The sequence below is a fragment of the Penicillium subrubescens genome (genome assembly GCF_028828155.1).
Source record: "Penicillium subrubescens strain IBT 31985 chromosome Unknown utg000001l_segment0_segment0, whole genome shotgun sequence".
Taxonomy (NCBI): domain Eukaryota; kingdom Fungi; phylum Ascomycota; class Eurotiomycetes; order Eurotiales; family Aspergillaceae; genus Penicillium; species Penicillium subrubescens.
In genome coordinates this window covers 1,334,107-1,356,733 of record NW_026643151.1, presented here as the reverse complement: position 1 = coordinate 1,356,733, position 22,627 = coordinate 1,334,107, and the positions used below count along the sequence as shown (strand labels likewise).

The 22,627-nt window shown below is 49.8% G+C and overlaps 4 protein-coding genes across 4 annotated transcripts; 3 read left to right on the top strand and 1 right to left on the bottom strand.

Annotated features, from left to right (window-relative positions):
• Positions 1–2,210: 2,210 nt before the first annotated feature.
• N7473_000401 (uncharacterized protein) lies at positions 2,211–8,360 on the bottom strand (the record flags this gene model as incomplete). Its single annotated transcript, XM_057146341.1, has 2 exons — positions 2,211–7,672; positions 7,739–8,360. 2 exons carry the CDS (start codon positions 8,358–8,360, stop codon positions 2,211–2,213), a joined length of 6,084 nt encoding a protein of 2,027 aa, XP_057014227.1.
• An 886-nt stretch (positions 8,361–9,246) lies between these two features.
• On the top strand, positions 9,247–10,224 carry N7473_000400 (4-hydroxybenzoate octaprenyltransferase; the record flags this gene model as incomplete). Its single annotated transcript, XM_057146340.1, has 1 exon — positions 9,247–10,224. The coding sequence occupies one exon, from the start codon at positions 9,247–9,249 to the stop codon at positions 10,222–10,224; it is 978 nt and encodes a 325-aa protein (XP_057014226.1).
• Positions 10,225–11,783: 1,559 nt separating this feature from the next.
• On the top strand, positions 11,784–14,654 carry N7473_000399 (cytochrome b5-like Heme/Steroid binding domain-containing protein; the record flags this gene model as incomplete). The annotated part of the gene is made up of 1 exon (XM_057146339.1): positions 11,784–14,654. One exon carries the CDS (start codon positions 11,784–11,786, stop codon positions 14,652–14,654), a length of 2,871 nt encoding a protein of 956 aa, XP_057014225.1.
• Positions 14,655–15,807: 1,153 nt separating this feature from the next.
• N7473_000398 (ankyrin repeat domain-containing protein) lies at positions 15,808–17,059 on the top strand (the record flags this gene model as incomplete). Its single annotated transcript, XM_057146338.1, has 3 exons — positions 15,808–16,007; positions 16,061–16,431; positions 16,515–17,059. The coding sequence occupies 3 exons, from the start codon at positions 15,808–15,810 to the stop codon at positions 17,057–17,059; spliced, it is 1,116 nt and encodes a 371-aa protein (XP_057014224.1).
• Positions 17,060–22,627: the final 5,568 nt, after the last annotated feature.

Genomic DNA, 22,627 nt, shown 5'->3' with positions numbered 1-22,627 from the left:
GTGACGATAAGCCCGCACGTGACTTATGGCGGTAGAGCCCCAGAGGTGTAGATAGGTATACGTGTAGATCTTGCCAAGAATCATCTACCATCGATACCACAAGGAAGAACTGGATATTTAAGGACCCTCATTTATCATCATTTATTGAGTTCTTCACAATCAATTGCACACTGTTACTTGGTTACTGTCCTTAGTACTCTACGCTTCACAGTTCACTCTCAAGACTGACTTTTTGGCACGCACGCACCCTGGCACGTTCTGGAAGATACTCAAAAGGGCTCAAGCCCGTTTTAGGCTTTGCATAGCAACAGTATGGTTGAAACTCTTGGAATTGAGGTTTGTGTCAATGAGGCCGGAACCAGCCGTCTCAGCACATATTGTTAATGTACCAGCTTACTATAACGACCCAGGTAACTCTTGCCCTATCTGCACTTACTCGCAGTGACCAGTCGGCTCCGCGTAACACCACTGGCCTGCTTGCGATTTTTATGATTCATTAAAGCCACTTCTCCACCTATATCATTGACCATACCAATTTAGGCTTTATTGACCGTCGTCATTGGGAGGCATCATCTAGCATTCGTGGTATCGAATATAACCAAAGTCGGGAGTGAGCAAGCTCAGAATATAGGGTGGGGTTTTATTGGGGTTGCCTCGCTGCCCACGCTGCATCACGTCACATCTACACCGACTCTACGGAGGGCTCCTTATTCCAACAACTTAAAACTTTCACGGAGCCGCAGTAGCCAACAAGAGAAGTACGGTAAACATACTGTAACCTATAGTAAGAATAAGACGGAGGCTAGGTGCTCTGGAAGCAAGGACCTCGAGCGATGTACTGTAACCCCCCTATACCGCATTGATTGATGTACTCATACGTACTTAGCCGTTTTCAGCTAACATTCGTGTGTTTGTCCATTTGAAGTTAATGATGTTTTCATGCTCTTGCCATGTGCCGAAGTTAGGACGTATCGCATAAACATGCCCGCTCCCACACAGCGCGCGAGCGGAACATTGAGAATCCAGGAACTCATGCTCTGGATCCGCAATATCGTGCCTTCTCATTGGACTGACTGTGAGATTGTTCCAGTATGAAGTCTTCGTTCCTGTGTAGTATAATCTGGGTCTTAGATAGTCCCGTATAATTTGTATTTGATACTTGAGCAAGGTCGATGGAAACCGTTGGCCAATGCAAATGTCCATAAACACATGGTATATAGGTAAATATATTTCTCTATGTCCTTCTCGGCTGAGGTTCAACAATTTATTCAAACCGAGTCTGGATGTTCTTGCTGGCTGAAAAGGCGGTTTCTTGCTTGATCGCTTAGATAGCATCGGAATAGTCTAGCTGGATAATTTCATCGACGAAGCTTTGAATAGTCTTGACCCTGGTTGTCACAGTTGTCTGTGCAGACCTTTGCCCGTACCTTCCAAGCTGATCGTTCAACCGCACACAATTGTACGTTTTCCAGGATACTATCTGGCACCCTGTTCAGAACCGTTTCAATTCTTTGGGTGTTTATAGGGATGGCCGGCTGGTTGGAGAGAGCCTGAAGCTGGAGGCAGGGGGCAATCTCCGCTGGTTTCTCACTCGTTGGAGGATACGGGACAGGTGTGCCACCTTTCTGAGTTACCACAGCGTCTTTTCCATTCTGCATATTATCATTCCCAATATGGTCACCCTTAGTTTTATCTTTGCGTTTCCTTCTCTTCTTCGTAGACGAACCATCTAGCCCTGTGTAGTCTGGCCTGCTTCGTTTATCTGATGTTGACAAGAATCGGTATGACCCAGGCTTTTCATTCGCCGCTGCGTCAGGGGTCGGGCTGTGTCGGGGTGTAAGTATCTTACCCCTCAGACGCTCAACCGGACCCCCGGACCGAAGATGGCACAGCAATCATTGCATGGGCTATTTTTAATTGGCAAACGCAAGGCACCGTCTGACACGCCATCTTTTCTTATCCTACTGAACAAGAATAGCCTCAATGGGTTCCAGCTGCAGATGGAATCCCAATTTGCAAGACCACCCTTCTATGCGACCTCATACGATACACCTGGTGTCCGAGACAATCAGACCACTTGGGACCCGTTTCCCCTACTTCTCTCGGCTAAACAGTATAGCTGTCTTGGCCCCTGAATGAGCACTAACTTTGCCAATTATCTTCATTGCTCCTGTCATGAAACTGATACAGCTTTATTGTAAAATAGACTGCTACTGACTTATTTCCTCCAACAGACTGGCTAGCTCCTCTTCAAGCTGTTTTAGAGCTTTGGCACTTAGAGCCTCTTTGAAATATTCAATCTCAAGGCTTATAAAATCCTCGCCCTCGGTAAACTCTATGAGCACGGGATATTTGGCACCCGCCGCTCGCTTCGCCGCGCTCGTAACTGACACGCCCTGTAGATCAAGCCCAGCAGACACTTGGTCCTGCATCCTGTTGTACACCAGCACCACGCCAAACAGTGACTCTTCTTGAACAATACGCCGGATTTGCGGGGAGGGGAGAGCGTGACTCAAAACTGACTTCACTGCCGCACTTGCTTCAGTGACAATGGTGCCCAAGTTACGTGTTCGAGCTGACCGTATACACACGGGCAGTGCATCCAGGAAAATTCCGTACATGTCCCCCGTGCCTGGCTCTGCGCGATCAATCCACGGGATCGCTATAACGGCAGAGTCGACACTGAAAACACGGCTCCAGGCCACTGCCGTCACCCCTAGAAACAAGCCCAAAGCTGCGGCCGACGCTGGCTTTTTGAGCCTTGCCACTGTGGAATGCGCGGCATCTTGGAGAGTTTTTGGCGGCTGAGGACAACGATGCACCAGATTGGAGACGTTGCGCAGATGGGATTTCCAAAAGTTTACATCTTCTGTAGTCGGGGGTTCTGTAAGTCGACGATTCTTCCACTGCGCCCAGTCGGCGTATGGTCGAGGGGGTTTCATGACAACATCCGTCCCAGAGAGGAGGCCAGAGTATATTTCGCCCACTTGTCTGAAGAAAAGGGCGACGGAAGTTTGGTCGGTAATGATGTGATGCTGTACGAAGACGACCTGAACAACTTGGCCGCTTCCCATCATTGCAATTCTTGTGAGCGGTCCAGTTTCGAGGTTGAAAGGCAAGTCTACCAATGCAGACACTATCCTGCCTGAATGAAGCTCCTCGTGCATCACCTCGGGTGTTTTCGGTAAAATCTTTCTCCGAAGCGATGCACCCTGCCTTGCAAAGCATGTCCTGAAGATATCGCTCGCTGACATGACCTTCTTGATTGCCTGCATCAGCAAATTGGTCTTGACATCCCCAGAAAATGTGACAACAAAGGCGACATTGAGGGCTGATGGAGTTGTGGAGCTGTTATGCTTGTGGTATCGCATTTCTTCAAGATAGGAAACCCCGTTGTGAGCGGTTGGCGTGAACAGGTCGAATCCCACACCACCGTTCCTCTGCTGCCCTGCCGTGTGGGTTTCTATTGCCTTGGCGAGTGTGCGCATCTTTGTATTGTGAATGAAGAGACTCAGGGGGATATTTTGGCCGAGATGTGCGCAGACTTGCCGAGCGACGGTAATCTGGCGCAGAGAGTTGCCACCAATGGCCAGGAAATCATCCTCCGGTCCCAGTCCAGTTGGAGTCTCAAGGCCGATACTTTCAGCCCATTTTTGCCCAATGAGCGATTCTATTGGGGTGAGGGTTTGATTCTTTTTCTGAATCTTCGGTGCAGTCGTGACCATGGTACCCAAAGCTTTTCGATCCAGCTTTTGGTTCGGAGTGAAAGGCAGACTTGGGAGTGCGAATATGCGTTGTGGTACAGCGTACGTGGGCAACTGTCGACATAGCTTACTTATTAAATCGCCTTCCTTTACGGTCTCTGGTACAGCAAAAGCATATATAGCGTCTTGGACAACCATGGCGGTCACACGACTGACACTGGCGTCGGCGTTTCGGATCAAGTTCTCAATCTCATCAAGTTCCACTCGATAGCCACGAACCTTGACTTGATGATCGACTCTACCCAGAAACTTCAGATCCATAGACGATGTCCAAGCACCGCGATCGCCCGTCTTGTACATGCGGTGATTGCGGTCGAAAGGGTCTGGGCCAAATGCTCTCTTGGTGATGGCCTCTGCATCCGTGCCGATGTAGCCCTCCATGACTTGTACACCGGAGATGCAGATCTCGCCAATCACTCCAGCAGGAACCGGCCGTTTATATCTGTCAAGCACGTATGCGCCGACTCGAGGTACCGTCTTTCCGATAGTAACGGGCTTCCCCGGCTCAATCTGGGTCCAGGTCGCGGCAATGGTGCATTCGCAGGGCCCGTAAAAGTTGTACAGAGTTCGACCACCAGCCCAGGAGTCGCATAGCACTTGTGGTACGTCTTCACCAATGAGATAAATTGTGTCGAGGTTCCGAAATTTGTCAGGGGGCAGCGTAGCCAGAAGGGAAGGTGTCGCCATGGTTGCATTCACCCGGCTCAAATGGGCGAGCCCGTCTGCGTCATCTTTGAGAACCAAGGTTGCTCCATAGCAAAGAGTGCCAAATATTTCCGCAATGCTCACGTCAAATCCTGGTGAGAACATTTGCGCGAGCCGTCTGCCTGGTCGGGCATGTAGTCTGGCCGGCTCAAAAGACAAGTGCGAAAGAGTTGCTCTATGAGTGACCTTGATCCCCTTTGGAGTGCCAGTAGAGCCGGACGTAAACATGACGTAAGCATAATCATCTATGTCTGTTGTGCTTTCCAGCGCCTCGATCCGATTTTCCAATGAGTTGAAATTATGGATAATCTTCTCGGCCAACAAGTGAGCTCCCGGAAGCGATGAGCGAAGCTCGTGACATTTTGAGTTGGGATAGACGCATAGTACTACGCCAGCAGTACGTATCATACTCTTCATCCTCTCACTAGGTAATTTCGTATCCAAAGGGAGGTATATGGCTCCAGCTTTGATAACTGCCAGGGCACAAATCAACCAGTATCTGCTCCCGTCTGCGAGCACAGCCACGACTTGCTTTGGGCCTGCCAGCTCGGAGATGACCCTGGCCACATAATTGCTTATGCAATTCAGCTCAGAGTATGTGTATGATTCGTCGCTGGACTCAATGGCAACAGCATCCGGCCAGCATCTCACACCATGCTCGAACTTCTCCTTTAGACTCCGTGACCCTGAGTAGGGACTGTAGAGCAAAGGCGAGTTTCGAGTCAGGTTGAGACGGGTGAAGGAAGTAAGCATCATGTCCTTGACTGTTTTCAATTGCAAGACGTTTGGATCCAGTAATGCAAGACAAATATTTCGGAAGTGATGGAGAAGTGGAGACATGGAGTCTTTTTGGTAGTCGCCAGGATCGTAAACCACACGCAGGATGATCTCTCCAGCAGCCTGTTGGACTTGAAGCGTAAGTCCAAATTCTGGCCAGCCTCTTTTATTGATGTCCCACTTGGTTTCGGGCTTGCCAGCAACAGAACTGTTCATTGGCAAATCATACTCTAAGAAGAGGGCAGTTTGAAAGAGTCGGGACATTGTTCCGGGTGCTAACTGCTGGAGCATCGCAGATGCAGACCACTGATGGTCCGCAATCCCGAGCAGGACTTCCTTTACACTTTGAAGTGCATCGTACTTGCTGCCAGATTCGGAGACACGGACCGGAAAAGGGCAAGTATTTATTATCGGCCCAACAACCTCGGCAACATCTTCCCGTGGGAAGCTTCGGCCAGAGAAGACGCTGCCGAAAACGACTTCATCCTTGTCTGCGTAATTGCTGAGTAAGACAGCCCAAGCAGTATGTAAAACTACTGCAGATGAAACTTCGAGCGATTGAGCGCCGACGTTGAGCTGCGCCAAGGACAGGCCAGTGCTGATGCTCTCGTCCGCAATAGCTCCGGCCTTTGAGGCTTGGCCGAGCGGGTTCCAAATGTTGAGAGCTGTTCCCTCCGTAACATTCTCGAGTCGATTGGTCCAAAACTTCTCTGCTTTCCCTTGTGCAATTTTTGAGAATGCGCTTAAAGACTGCGAGTATGTCGAGAATTGTTTTGTCGGTGGCTCGTGACGATCGTTGTCCATCTGCCGTCTGACTTGGCTCAAAATTTCTCCGACGGACCAACCATCCACCAACGAATGATGAATGAGCCATAACAGAACAGAGGATTTTTCTGGGGACAAAATAAGTCGAAACGCATTCACTGGTGTAAAGATGTTGCCGTCCCTGGTGTTTGACTTGGCCGCCTGCAGTAGTAATTCAGATTCGCGCGCAATATCGTCTGGCATGGTAGCTTTCGTTGAAAATGCCGTCTTCCAGTCATGCACATATGTTGTTGAGATCGTGAAACTCTCGTTTGCCGGCTCGAAACTGGAGCGAAATAACTCATAATCTGCCAAAACCAACTCCCATGCCCTACTCAGGGCATCTCCATCAATGTCGTTCTGAGATGCATGTAGTGATATCGTTACAAGCATATACCCGGTTAACGGCTCTTTTAATGATGATCTGATGATTCCTTTCTGGACATCTGTCATGGCAAATGAAGCCTTTGAGGATTCATTGTGGCTCGGCTTCAAGCTAGAAACGCCAACATTGGGGACCAAATCCAATACACCATCAGCATCCTCGATGACTTCTAATACTTTGGAAACTTCCACGAGGCTGGGTAGTGAGAAAAGTGCGATTGTTGACGCTGTCAGCCCTTTTTGTCGCAAAATCGAAAGCAGCTTGATTCCAAGCAGTGAGTTTCCGCCTAATCCAGTGAAGGACTTATTCACATCCACAAACGTACTTGGGATTTCAAGACATTGCCCAACGGCTTCTTCGAGGGCCAGTAGAATGCCCGTAGATGTGGATTGGATCGGTGGCGGACGTAGTTTCTTCCGACTCAGCTCCTGGAGTAGCGACCTGTGATCGATTTTTCCGTTTGTGGTTTGTGGAAGCTCATCAAGGGAGTATACTTCGTCCGGTACTATAAACGAATCAAACTCTGAGCGCATGTTTTGTCGTAACGTTGTCCCATCAAGTGACGCTGGTGTTATAAAAGCGACCAGGCGCTGAAGGTGCATGACAGCGGCGGCTGACTCGACTCCAGGCTGGGAGCAGATTGCAGGGACAACTTCGGCTTCCAGATTGACCAAAAAGCCTCGGTTCTTGACCATTTGATCTTTCCGACCGAGGAATATTAGCCCGTCCTCTGTCCGCTTGGCCAAGTCGCCAGTCAAGTATAGTCGATTGCCGCGCCAGTGGATGAACTTTTCGTCCGTCTTCTGCGGATCTTTGTAGTAGCCAAGGGCTAAGACCGCTGATCCCATGACGCCAATCTCCCCTTCATCGCTCTCTTCCAAGTTGTGGTTTAGCAAGACCAGCTTGCTATTTCTGACTGGTGTACCGAGAGTAATGGGACGCCCTGGTCGTAGTTCTCCCATGGTCAAGGAAATGGTAGTTTCAGTAGGGCCGTAGCCATTCCACAGCTGGCGATTATGGGCTGACCATTTCTTTATAAGACTCGGCGGTGAAGATTCACCCCCGATAAATAATGTGCGAATGTTCGAATACGTCGATGGATCTGCGATGGCTGAGAGCAGCGCAGGAGTGGCTGGTAGAATCGTACAGTTCTTCGCGTCGTCTATGAAGGAGGATGTTTCGGAGAATAATAAACGGCCACCATTGCATATTGTGTTGAATAGAGCACCATAAAAGACTGTGAGGGTGTGGCTTTGGTCAGATGTGCAACAGTCAGTTCGCGGAGATGGAGCCATCTACTCACTATCGAAGGCGATGGAGAAGAGCGCCAGGGTTGTGTCTCCAGGACGTACGCCGAAATTTATCGGCGCATCCTCATGCCCCGGGGCGACGCAATTCAGAAGAGTTTCATGTGCGACGCACACTCCTTTCGGCGTGCTAGTGGTGCCCGAGGTGAATATTATGTACGCCATAGAACGAGGCGCAAGGCATCGTTGACGAGGCTGTGTTGGCGTGGCCGTTGTGCGAGCGGCCCGGATAGCATCTCCGAGCTCGACACCTTGAATCATGGATACTCCATAATTTTCGTCGCCGGTGGCAATTACTGTTTTGAAGTCAAGCCGAGCCAGCACGGCGTCGATGCGCGCGCGGCTCCAGGTGCCGGCCTCGATGGGGACAAAAGCGGCGCCGACTTTGAGAATGGCAAGGACACACACAGGCAGCTCCAAGCATCTCGATGAAATGACGGGGACAATATCCCCCGAGACGACACCGCGGTGCTGTAGCAGCTCAGCGACGGCGTCCGATTCACGATCAAGCGCTGAATAGTTCAGATTCACGCCTGCTTTGGAAACTGCGATTCCGCTCGGCTGCTGCCGAGCCTGTGCCAGGAAAAGATCCAGGACGGATGAGGGCTTCGCTATCATATTGCGATGTTGTTGGTGAAATTGGGCTTTGTGTTCTTGTCCGAAACGGTGTCATTAGAGAGATTAAGCTATGAGACAAAATCGAGCTGTCCGGGGTTATAACAGATGGATAGAGTAACAGAGAAGGGGGCTACTTTGAAAACTGGAGGTCATTGCCATTGCCTTGCTTGTTGAGAGTTTATTTGCTTTTTGGCCTAGTCACCTACCTACCTACATCTAGGGTGCATGCTTGGTGGGCATGGCCTCTTCCATTTCCACGTTGCCAGGTGCATTGTTGACAACATTGACAGCGGAGTGGTGGAATACGCCGACGACAGCATCAGTATCCACAAAACTAGCAAATATTCGCATATTTATTAGTAAGTGCGTACGCTATTAAAATCAAGAGCATTGGAATAAAAGTACCACTAAATATTAGTATCCTATAGGGCGTTGGATGTGTGTAAATAGCTTTATATTTGAAGAAGCAAAGTGAGACTTGGAGCTTTAGGAGTGGTTAGTTGCAATCCAGTGCGCATTTTAGGAGTACTTGGCGTGCCTAATAAATTACTAGGTAACAATAGTACCTCCACAAATAACCGCCAGACGCACTAGTCAGCTAGCGCATTACAAAGACTTTTTGTGCCCACCTCTGTACTAATTCCATGGATATTTCCCCCATGCCTGGGGTTGTTAGTGTGGTAGTTTCGTCACATACTTGAGGCCACGGTCGTCCATTCGCCGTCATGCTCTGACTAGTACCAGTAAGAGGTCAAGACCACATACTATACCTATTCCGCTTTCAGCGCGCCGTCAACTAGGTCATTGCAGTTCTTGTCATAACAGATACAAGTCTTGCAACAAGCCGTGCACTTACGGCACCAGACTACGACCTTTGCTTCCAGCCATGGCGACATCTAAAGCTGCCATTTGCTCCGAAAAGTACACCGGCGGATACGACGAAGCGCGGCACCCGGTCGACCACGAGAGGAACGCCTCCTGGCTTCTCTCTTACATCCAGCTCTCGCGTCTGAACCCTCCGATCTCGTGGTTCCTCGTCTTCCTCCCTGAGATCTTCGGCGTCTTACACGCCGCTGCGGCTCTCAGGAGCCCGGGGAGAGATGTACTATGTGTGGCCGCTGTGATTCTCGTCCACAGCTTCTTCATCAGCAACGCGGGCGTCGCGTGGAATGACCTCGTCGACGCGGACATTGATGCAAAAGTTGAGCGCACAAAGAACAGGCCCATCGCAAGGGGCGCCATAAGCCGGACGGCGGCATTCGTCTTTGTCTGCTCGCAGGTCGCCTTTGCTGGCATTTGCCTGATGCCAGTGCCGCGTGCTGCGGTGGTTGCGATGGGTCCGATCGTGGTGTCTACGGGGTACTATCCCTTTGCGAAGCGACATATTCCGGCGCCGCAGCTGGTGATTGCCTTTTGCATGAGCTGGGCTGTCATGTTTGGGCGCCTGGCGATGGGACGCGACGACGACAGGGGTCACTGGATGAATTACAAGCCCGTGGTCTACCTGATGGCGGCGACGGCGGTGTGGACGGTTCTGTGCGACACCGTCTACGCACACCAGGACCTGGCCGACGACTGCAAGGTCGGGGTGAGGAGCCTGGCGGTGCTTGTGCAGGGGTACGCAAAATGCTCCTTGTGGCTGCTTCTGGTCGCGATGGTTATGCTGCTGTACTATTCCGGCGCTCACGACGGCGTGGCGTATCACGTCTTTAGTGTGGGAGGATGCGCTGTCTACACGGCCACGATGCTCGCGCTGGTAGATTTGAAGGATCCGGTGAGTTGTGGAAAATGGGCGGGCTCGTCGTTTGGCTTCATTGGCTTTCTGATTGCGAGCGGGCTACTGGCCCAGTATCTGGCGACCTAGTTAGATGACGACCCGGCGAGATACTGCCCATCGATGACCAGAAATGAGGAAACAGCTTGGACAGCCTTCGCAGCGACCGGGTGGGTGGATGGACCGCGAGCCGCCCGGGCAAGGGTAACTAGTCATCTATGCAAGACAAGGGGCCGCTTGGGATGTAGACGGTCTTGGGAAAACGGTGGACCCCTGTCTAACAATGTAATTAAATAAGCTTCTTCTTCGATAGACTCGGCCGCATTGGTGCCGATTTTTGACGGCAGGTAGAGTAAAACGGGTGCCACGCATTGCGCCGTATAATAATAGTCTCCTGTGCGGAAGTTATGCCGTGCTCGCATCCCTTAAACTTAATGACCTAGTGAGCTGCGCACCACTACAGTGGATTTCGAAAATAGACTACCCCCCAGACACCACGTTTACTCTCTCGGGGACCCACTTTAGCGCCTCATCCGGATCGCCCGGGTTCTAGATTCTCCCGCAGTCAATAATACGGCGCCGTCTCAAGGAAGGGGCTCTATCTAGCCAAAATCAGTTTAGTGCAATCTTAGTGGAGCGCTGGGAAAGAAGCGTGTGTCTGGGGGGTAGTCTATTTTCGAAATCCACTTTAGTGAGCTGCGCAGCTCACTAACTAGTGAATTACGTTACTGAGTCAATTACCACTTACTTAATTGCTTCAGTTATTACTTTGGCCGGCCTAAGCAGGGAGCATCAGCAATATGATGAGCTTTAATATAAGGGCTAACTGCAGGATTACATCCGCGCTCAATGGCATGTTGAATAATCAAACAGACGCTTCTTTTGGGGATATTAAAGATATTTGCAACTTGCAAAGGCGTAAGATGATCCAATTTAATCAGGGAGAGCACCGAGGCGCGAGTTTCATAAGAATAAGGCATATTGGTATGAAAGCGAAGCAGCTGCACACACGCAGTGCCAGTACATCAGGTCGTCCTATCTCAGGCTTATAATTAGTGAGATTTTCATAATTTGTGGTCAGAATAGGGGTAAACCAAGAAAATCGCCAGGAAGCGGTGTATATAGGGGGATTATGGGTGTCAAAATCGCTTTAAATTTCAAAAGCAATATGGTGAGATTCTCAGGAAATTGTGCCTCTTCTGGTGTTTGAGTGGAGATCACTACTAAGAAAGCCGGGTACAGGTTCGAATGGCCTAGCGTCTCAATAATACGGCACTAGGACTCGCTAGTGCTTATGAGGTGGGCAGAGACTTTTGATGCGCACCTCCGTACGGATATATGGCGTTGCAAAGGTGCTACCGCCAGACCAAGCAAGCTGTTTCGTCAGTGATGGGGAAGACGGAATTGATCGCCCAAACTTTGAATGAGCCCTGTGGTGCTTTGTCCCCACAGTGCTTTGTCCATGCAAATGTGATGTCCCTGCAGTGCATGGAGCATTAAGTTATCTCGCAACTAATATTAGGTATACCCGAAAGGGGCTGAAGAGTCCATCTGAGTAATTGAGTCATCTCATATATAAAACAGGAAAGGTACACTCTCATGAGGGCAACTAAATGCAACAACCACGGATTGGTGATCGTTGAGCCACTATGACAGCAGTGATGAATGGATATCTGGATCGGGTTCCGCGATTCAAGCATCTAAGAAATTCGATATCCGATAAACGCACTCGAGAATGCTACTCATCCATCCATGATACAATAAGCAACCTTGGGCGAGCAGTACAACTGGGCCAGCATCGCCAGCTGATTGACGCCCTGGACGAGACCTTCAGTGCCGAGACACTCGAGGCAATTGCCGTGGAATCTTCCACAAATAAGGAGCTGTGCGCTGCGCTCAGTGTGTACCTGACTACTCTTGAGCAAACGTATGCTTGGCCGAGGCGTGGTACGGTCGCGACACCGCGGGCTCTTTGTGATCATAAACTCATCGTTCAAGTCTTGTATCATGAAGATCTTGCAGCAGTCCTGTCCCAAAGACGCGGGCTGGCCACCGAGACACGCGGGAACCCCGTTCCATTGTCAGGTTTGGCGTTGGCTATGGCGAACGAGCTGCTCCAGCTGGCGGAAGAAGCAAGAACAAAAAGCATTCCTCTGCCACAGGCGGTACAAGACCAAGTCAATATGCTGTTCCGCAACTGCAGTCAGGACTGGTACTCGCAGGGCGATTATCGACACGCCGGATCCCACGAACAATTTGGAAGACTGCACGAGGTGATACGGACTAACGGCACGCAACGCTCAGTGCAGGAAATATTCCAGGACAATGGGGGTATCGGGTATCTACATACGCTACATGCTCTCCTCCACGACCTGCCCGGCGCGACCGGTGGGGTCGTCCGCGCCCTGCAACAGCTTCAGACGAGTGTTTCATTGGCGAGAGAAGAGCTGTTTGGCATGATGATTGACGAAGTCATCTGGGGCCAAACGTTTGCCAAGTTCTCCAAGCCAGTTGGCTACGCATCGCTCGGCGCTGGCGGCGCTGACTGCCCCATGTTTCGAATGCTCGATGCCCTCTGCGGAAGACACGACCCCACAGCCGCCGACGCGCTCCTGGAAGAACTAACGATGCGGTCGCGGAATTTCCCTCCCAACATTCGGTCCCTGATCCACGATGTTGCGTCTGCACCGTCGCTTCGGGCTCTGGCATCGTCGAGCAGCGCCAGCCCGGAGCTACGCCATTCATTTGCGGTCTTCCAGCAGCTGATGTACAGCTTGTATGAGATGCACCGGAAGAAGGCGCTGAGGATTGTGCTCGCTTTGCGGGCGGGCCAGCTGTATACCTCCTCGGGAACGGAAAAGGCAGCGTCCCCAGAACGCCAGCTCGCGGCGACGCTGCAGTCCGCGATGGACGTGCGGTTCGGCACCGACGCACTGAGCCGGACAATACCTGCCTATGGTAGGGTTGTTTCCCGCATACTAAGTTCTACGGGTCGTGTCGAATCTGCCAGAATTCGTTTCAGATTCGATACGCCAGTCGTCGTAGGCGCAGGTGACGCAGTCATCATCACTCCTGTGGTTGGCGGCATCAGAGAGTCGAGAACGTATTCTGTCACCAGCTTCAGCCCCTCCACTGACAATGGATGCAATGAGCATGTTGTTTTATCTCCAACTACTTCTGTTGAAATTTGCTGCCGCAACATGGGAACTGTTTCGTCATTTCTGTGCTCGCAACGCGGCGACTGTACCGTGCGGCTCGCACTTCAACCGAACCCTCACTTCCGCATATCAGGCAACGAGAGCGCCAAAGAGATCACCTTGCTTATTGCACAAAATGGCGGCGTGGGACTGTTTTGCGCGTGGCTCTCGAGACAAGCGAGACTGGTTGGAAGATACGTGCTGATCGTGGGCGTGAGGCGACTTGATGAACTGTTGTATGCGTCGGACATTTACGACTGCGCCGAGAAATTCGGCAATCAGCTCCAAGTTATATTTTGTCTCTCTCAACCAAACTGTGGGGATGTGCAGCACGTCAAGTCTAGAGGTGTTTGGCCCTTTGCTGGTAGGGTTGACAAGTTCCTTGCCAGTGAATCTCTGCCGCCAGCTAGAGCGACATATGTTTGTGGCTCAGCAGAATTTGGTATCCTCGTTGCCAAGGAGATCAAAGGAGCGCGTTTGGCCAAGAAGAGTATCCTCAGCTCTCGACTCTCACCCATTGTTACCTCAAAGATGCCCAGCTTGCGTCTTCACGTTGCTTCCTCCTCGCGGGCGGCGCCGAAGTGCAAGAAGACACTTCGTCCCATTTCACGGTGGGAACTGGCGCGCCATAATGCACCAGGAGATATCTGGATATCGTTGAACGGGGCCATTTTGGACATTTCTCTGTTGTCGATTTTTCACCCTGGAGGAGAAAAGACTTTGATGTGCCGCGCAGGTCTCGAAGCAGACGACATGTTCAACTCGGTCCACGCAGGAAGTTTCGAAGTAAAATCCCTCCTGAACGAACTACAAGTGGGCTACCTCCAAGCTGAAGCTCCTGGTGAGAATGGCCTAGTCCATCAATGCCTGGACGCCATTGTTCAGATTCAAAACGACCTGACCAACTCTACACGCTTTGAGGAACGACCGACGGGCTCCATCCACCAACTACCACGGGTACCCCCGACAGAAGTGATTCAGGGCTCATGGATCCAGTTCACCGCGTCGTGGGTGGCAATGCTCGGTAAGCTGTCGCTATGCGAAGAGATGACCCAGGCGCTGTGCGGCGTCATGGACGACTGGTTTGCGTCCATGGCCCAGAAGCAGCGAGCAGTGTATGATTCGGGCTTTTACGACGTGAAGCACTGTGCGGTAGAAATTAAACGGCTATTTAACGCTCACGAGGAAGCAGCTACTGCAATGCATGGAGTATTGGATACCTTGAAACACGGCTTGAGGTGGGTGCGTCATGACGAGCTGCCCAAGATGATGGCGATGGCGACGCAGGAGATTATTCAGCAGACAAAGGAGAAAACTCAATAGTGCAGTGGATACTACTTTGGCCTTGAGAAAGTTATATAGATTTATAGATTTTAAACGTTTACTAGTCAATGCTAACGGCTGGGCAATGTTCAAGTATACAATGCGATTGAAGCGCAGTAAAGTACGGCCGGCCCTGGTGTAGTGGCACGGGCTGGTTACAGACCGCTGGTACTGTCAATATCGCTGCGTCAGTTAGTATTGCGAAGTGATTTATAGGAGGAAAAGGTCTGATTTAAGCAGCAAATAGGAAATATAGTTAGTTTTGCTATCTTCGGAGTCGAAAGGCTGAAAATGTGGGGTAGCCGATCTACGTGCCGAACTGCGGGATCTTGGCACTGCTTAATAAGACGGCAAAATGGTGCAAATTGGGGATTGAAGTTAGTGTGTTGACGGGAAGACGCAAATTTGGAGGGGTTATCAGGTTAACCGGGAATTACGTTGACTAATGTAATCCACGGCCGAGCTGGCCACCCCAAAACACCATAATAAGTGTGATTTTTCAGGTCGCTGTATATTAACGAGACGTTGATTTTACTCGACTTTCAATCAGATAATATCCTCAGCGTCAGAAATAGCACAGCTCAGTAAGAAATACAGTAGATGATTATTTACCAGCATTACCAAAAAATACGCTCCAACCAAGCAATGAAGATATATATCTTCATCTTGTCACATATTTATGTACTTTTCGACCTTATAAAGATATCTAATATGATACATTGAACTCTAGGATACCCTAAGATCATATGCTAAGCATCTAGTGTTGACATACGAAGTTGTAAAAATTCACATTCAGTACGGTGTTTTGGGATGGCCAGCTCGACCGTGTAGCCAGCTCGGCCGAGGATTAGGTCAGTGAGAGATTAGTAAGCGATCATTAGACCTTACTAATCATCACGTGAATGACTGAGCAGCTCAGTGAATCTAATTCCGGACTGAGATTTACTCAGTAAGTCTGACTCTGAGCGCCCTCATAAAAGCAGCGGCAGCCGAGATAGGAAAGCCCCACCCGCCAGACTTTATCCGGTCTATATAGGTGCATATAGAAGCGGTTGAATTCATTCTCACTTCCTCGAAGCACAACGATATAAATTCAAGGAACACATCTGGCAGGACACCGCTATTGGCAGCAATCTCTGAAGGGAACATTCCAATGGTCAAACTTCTCATTGGTCATGGTGCTGATGTTAATGTCCAAGATGAGCAAGAAAAGTCAGCCTTACTTCATGCCGCAAGAGTCGGGGACGTCAGTTTAATTCTGACCCTCCTCGACTGCGGCGCCGCGATTGACCACGCCGATAGGTTGCGCTACACTCCGTTACTCCTCTGTCAACTTTACAAAACAGGCCTTCGGTACAGCTACTTCTAGAAGGGGGGGCCAATGTGAATGTGACAAGCATTTATAGAGATACTCCCCTTCATCAAGCATCCAGGGCGCGCGATACAAACGTGGTGAAAGTTCTCCTTGAAAAAGGAGCCTGTGTGGATCCGCACCCCGGATTTACGTCCCCGCTTCATGCTGCTTTGTCTCATTGGAGGGATATCAAACGCGAGAGTGATGGTGAGGAAACTGTCAGACTCCTTTTAGAAGCCGGAGGAGATCCAAATGCGACATGTCCCCGAGAGGATGCTCCCCAACTCAGACACACGCCATTGATGAGAGCCATAGCAAGTGCATCGATCACAGTTGTTAAGCTTCTGTTGGATCATGCCGCGAATTTTAAACCAAAAATCGAGCAAAAGTGGTCTCCTCTAAACAGTGCTGCCAACAAAAGCAGTGCGGAGATGGTGAAGCTACTCTTAGAGGCTGCAACCCGAATGACCGAGACGAATATATGAAAACTCCTATCTTCTGGGCAGTGCTTTGTGGGGACAGAGAAAAGGTTGAAGCTCTGCTATCTCTCGGTGCTGACATCAATGCTTCCGACTACTACCTGGAGACACCGCTAACGGTGGCTGCTCTGCAAGGAATGCTGTCAATGGTCGACTACTTGCTTGATCGAGGCTCCATAGTGTCCGCTGAAGATATCGCAGGAAACACAGCATTGTTTCATGTCGCTGGTGCAGGATACGAGGAGGTTGCTAGGCTTTTGTTAGAGAAAGGGGCAAATATTCATCATAAAAATGCCCTCATGGAAACACCGCTGTTTTGGGCTGCCCGGAATGGACATGCCACAGTGACTGATCTACTTCTTACACGCGGCACCGAGGCAGATCCGCGTAACATGTTCCTCGAAACACCATTACTACATGCAGCCAGCGAGGCGGATGCTTTCAATGAGGAAAAATATACTCCCACGGTTCATCTCTTGGTCGAACGTGGAGCTAATGTCGATCCGACATATCATGACACTGACACCATAGGCGTGTACGATCTCTTGGTGGAAAAAATGTGTCAAATTTGAGACCAGACATTGAGTCGGAGCTGAATTCGGAGAGTGAGCGTCTTGTTAGGAGCTACTTGAAAGGTAGAACTCTGTCCATGGATGGCCCACAGTTACTAGTATTCGCATATCGTTTGAGTCACTCAACAGACCCCCCGCGGAGACGTGAGTGGCAAATTGGTACGGTGACACCACTCACTTGGGCAGTTGAAAGAGGATGCAAAAGACTTGCCAGCAAATTTTCGGGACTCGGTGTAAGAATTGAAATCAGAAATGCGCCGGAGAGAGCGGCGTTGATGATTGCGGTAAAGAATGGAGATCTAGAGATGATCGATCTTTTGTTGACATCTAGATTTGGAAAGTGACCCATGCAAGTGAACTTCGAGCAGCTCATTCAGTGTGCTGCCACATATGGCCATTCTGCTGCAGTCAAATTACAGTTATCAAAAGAAGCCATTCCTTACATGGCAAGATCCTCAGCGCTGATTTCATTAGTGACCGATGGAGATCACGAAGCTGTCCAACTACTCCTGGGTATGGGTTGTAAGGTTAATGCTCAGGACCAAAATGGCATGACACCTTTTCATCATGCCGCAATTCAAGGATCTGAACCGATTATCATGTTATTGATTGAGGCTAATGCCTCTTCCTTTGACGTGAAGGACATTTATGGGAGAACACCCTGATTCTGGGCGGTGCAAATGAATAATTTTTCGGTTGGCAAGACTCTACTTCTGGCTGGGGCAAATCCTAATGCTATTGAGGACGGAGGCTCCTCCCACAATTTCATTTCAGAGCTTGGTTTGTGGTTTTTACATCGATTTTTATCGTCCTGCCCGTTTTGCAACAGACCGCGCCACTCTCTTTAAGCGTGATGAGCCTGTTAGCCAAACCCCTCTCTTCTTTGCAGCTGGAAATGGGCATCATGGCATGATGAAGCTATTACTCGATTACAGAGCAGACCCAAAAGTGCAAGATAAATATGGAGAGACTCCATTGTGTTGGGCTGCCAGGTACGGCTGTGTGACAACTGTGAAGCTGCTCTTGGATGGAGGGGCCATTCCAAACTCTAGAGGGGATTCGAAACAAGCTCCCCTACTCTGAGCAGCTGGATCGCAGGGCCATTGTATGCAGGAAAGACTTCGCAGAGGGCTTCCACTACGATCAGGGGATCTGGATGATCACTCACCGAGTGATTCAAAAGCCATTGTGGAGATATTGCTGGAACACGGTGCCGATCCAAAATTCCACGCCCAATGTTTTGAACCAATCCTGATTGTAGCTTTTTCTCGAAAAGACAAGTCTTTGATACGGCATCTCTTGATAGCCGGCTGCGCTCCCAACCTAAAATCTGCAGATGGAGAGACGCCGCTCTATCGCGCCGCGGTATTGGGTTTCGACGACCTCGTCAAACTTCTCTGTGTACATGGTGCGAACCCGAATCTGGCGAATAGATTTGGCCGAACACCACTGATGGTAGCTGTTGTGCGAGGCCACTGGAAGTGTGTAATGGCACTACTTGCAGTAGGGACAATAGACCGAGATGCTACGGATATTCTTGGCTGCAGCGCATCATCAGAGGCTGAAGGAAGAGGAGTCCCACTTGTCAAAGGCGTTCTGCTCGGTGGCTATACCAACTTGGAGATTTTGGAAGCTGCGAACTTCCAACAAATCGGATTCAAACCCGAACAGTGCAATCAAGAAAGGGCATATAACCCCAACCCAGACGACATACCAAAGATTTCGAAAGAGATATGGCATGTGGGGGACTGGAGACATGTCATGTTTGTGGCATTTTAAATGGCCCCAGATATGATCTAGATCTGGACTTGTACCGGCTTACCAACACCTGCCAAGAATGTCGCACTTTCCAAAACCAAAGGTCGAGGTCGACACCTGAGGAAATATGAAGAGGAAGAGGTACTCGAGCGAACTTGGCTAATATTGCAACCTTACGAGTGCGATGAGAGTGCGTTTCTGCCGTAAACACCAGAGGGCTTCTCAGCCACTTGGTATCGAAATAAAATATATACATGGAACAATGTTCATTGCACATTGCCAGCCCATACCTAATCCTGCTTAATGAATGGAAGCCATGCCAAGGTGAGATGTTTGCTTCATGTTGACTCGATCAATATTCCGAACGCTCTTTACAAGAGGCTTTCAGCTGTCTGGGAACGTCTTGCTATTCTGACCATGTTAATTCGTACAACGATGGATAAAGTAAACGGCACGCGGATGAGATACCTAACAAAATCTGAGGGCTCAGACCCGCGAGCTTTAACAGTTATAGGACCTAGAGGTTAATTCTTCTAAAATCATTGTCTGCCTATCGCAGGTTCCTAGTCCGCGTGGGCACTATTGGAGATATAATGGGAGCAAAATCAATAGTCTTGCCATCGCTCAGTAGTTTGGAACCGAACAGGACAAGTCAAAATAGAACAATGTCAAAATATATATCTGTACTACTTATTCTAAATCATTGAAGGCTAGAATTCATCTATATTTTTCTAGTCGTAGGGCAAGTCAGTAGTGCTGTTGAACCAAGTCCCAATACGATGGTATTATACCCAATAGTACGCCGCACAAAAGTCAATCGGTCTGGGCATGCACATACATCAAGCCCGTTCATATGTTTCAGCCGCTGAAGTCGTCAGGCCCGAGACCAGGACCAACCTTAGTATTAGGGCTCGGCAGCTAGGCGTCCATGCCGCAGGCACACCACACCGTGAATTACGGACGGGTATTTCGGAGCTGAAAAGGACATGCGACCAAGGCAAACCCTTCAAAAATCCCGATATTCGGCCGTCTCACAAGATCTCCGAGGAACTACTTTACATTACCACCATCTGCACGTCGTGTTCGCTCCCAGTCCAGCGTCCGCATAGTGCTAGTCCCGAAAACACCCGAAACAGGCAGCGCTCCGCCCCGTCAACTCGGTGAACCCAAAGTGGACTGGGGACATCGGGGAAAGTCGGGTTGTGTTCACTCTGCATATTGAACTGTGCACGACTCCACCCCCAGACAGACACGCACCCGTTGGTCTTATGTTCACCTCTGATCTGATTGGCAGGGATCATGTGATACTGGTACTGTATGTACCCCACTGTGTGGATCTCGGGCGCGGCGGAGTCGATCTGTAGTCATGAATGAATGGCACTCAATCAGTGTTGTTGTTAGTACAGTACGGAGTGCATATGGGTGGTACTTGTGCAGGCATGCAGGGCCAAGACAAGATGGTTGGGCACACGATCAGTGATCGCTTCGGTAGGACTGGAAAAGATGGTGGCGAGTTGAATGTGGATCAGAGCTGCGTCGTTCGATCCTTCTGTTCAATTTCATGGGTTGTGCTGTATGGATGGGCTGATCTTCTCTTCTCCGTCTGTTAATCCAGAGGCAAGAGGCGAAAAATCAGAAACCCAGACGCAGTAGTCAATCAGTAAATGAGTCAATGCCTAGGCGAAAAAGGGACAAAAGATCCTTCGTTAGTACTCCCTCGTTCCGGCGGATAACCGTGTAAAGGGCAGAGCGGATGAGATGTCCCGCTTGGATAGGGAAAGAGGACCGTTCTCCGTCGAACTAGCGCGGAGAGAAGGAGGAAGAAGAAAAGAAAAAAAGAGTTCTCCGTAGCACTGGATGACTCGGCTCTTGAGGAGTGAGCTGGAAAAGTGTTTATGTATTCCGATTTCCTAAAGGTTTGTGCACTGTCCAGCCCACGAGCTTATCAGAGACCATCAGACGTCCCGCTTCACGTGTCAGGACTCAGGGCCGGAAAGGATTCCTCCGGCTGAATGCTTATGCTTAAGTCCGAGAATGAGGGGTGTTAAATATTACACAGTATGTATACAGTAGTACGGAGGAGTGTTTACATAGTTTACATAGTAACGGTAGTACTTTGTAGGCAGTTAGGTTGAGTATTATCTGAGTCTTGTACTTAATCTACGGGAAGTATATTCAAAAGTATGCACGCCTGAGCCAAACTTCCCCTCGAACCAATCAAGACACGTGCATAACAACTTAGCCAAAATCCATAGACAAAAATAAAGAAACATACTCCAGAGTTGTCTAGACAAACTCATCCACGACCCATTCTTTTTCCCACCCGGGCGCGGACTGACGGAGCTTGTGTCTGGGGAATAAGAAAAAAATAACGTAAAAGGAGGGGCTATGGACACGCCATGGATGGATGGTGTGGAGGGGGATGGGAGGGGAGAAGAGGGTCGCTGTTGATCCGGGGCAAATACAGTATGGATTGCAACCCCGTCAAGTTAATGTTTCAACTTTTAACCCGGGGTGAAGGAAGACATACAAGAACAGAAGGATTGGACGAGTGAGGATGCAGGTAATTTCAAGAAAGCCGCGATAAGCAGTTTGGATGACCTTAAAGAATGAGCTGGGGGAAACTGGTTGGGGCCAATCCGGTTGCAGGGCTGGCATGCTGGGGGACGGCTGGGGGACACCGAGATCGGGGGGTGGTGGTTGTTGATGATGGTCGGGATAGGGGGATGGTTATTGGGTGAGTTCGGTAGGACTTCATCGAACTTTGAGGAGAGAAGAGATGTACTGTATGTGTAGTACTATGTACTACTGTATTATTGGAGAGAGGAAGATCCCGGGGCGGCTGCTTGGCCGTTGTCGGAATGGGAAGAGGTACTTTCCGTATAAAGTGCATGCATCTGATGGGCGGAGAGTTCTTGTGGTTTAGCGGGCGGGGAGGAGAGGACAGACTGAATTTCTTACCAGATTTACCCGTGTCTGGTTTGAGACTGTATTTAATACCAGATCGAAGGGTTGCGTGGCTGATCCGAGTCGCACGGTGCACGTTGAAGTGGAGAACCGATGGCTTTAAGGTAGAAGAGGACGGAGCCACGGAAGACGGAATAACTACAATGAGCAGGAGTAGAGGAACCGAGAACTGGACCCATGGTTACAGGTCTTGATGGCTCGAAGCTCACGGAGCATCTAGTACAGAGTAGTAACTACTCTACGGAGTAGTCCAAGTTACCTAGGCTCGAAATTGAGGATACCGTCGCCTGAATTTCTGAACATCTCTCCTCTCCTTCTGCACTCTAGTCTCATTCTCCTCTTGGCACTTCTTCATCCCGTGCCTGCCAAGGTCCATAGGATTTCCCTTTTATTGATTTTTGTGAGTACCTAACCTGCAACTCTCTGTAACTAGAGCAATGCATATGCACTCCAAGCCTCTCCGTACTGCATACACGGAGTACGGGGGCCTTACATACAGAATGTACAGTGCATCTGTCCTAGAGTTGCTGCAGGTTGTTGTCCCCAAAAGCAAACCAGCGGCTCGGAAATTAGGGGCGATGAATTGGATTAAGCACTGCATCCTTGCCAACTGCCCCACCAACCGCCCGGCCACTCGGGTCCGCAACGGGGGGACGAAGTACGGAGATTCCACAGGGTTGGCGAGGGGTTGAAATACATAATGCGTAATATTGTATGTTTGTAAGCGAGGAAGCTACGAGCTGCCTAAGAGAGTAGAAGGGAGGGTTAAAATACTAGAATACTCCGTACCGAATTTCGGGGACGAAAATGGACAGGACAGTTGGCATTTGATTTTCGTGTCTT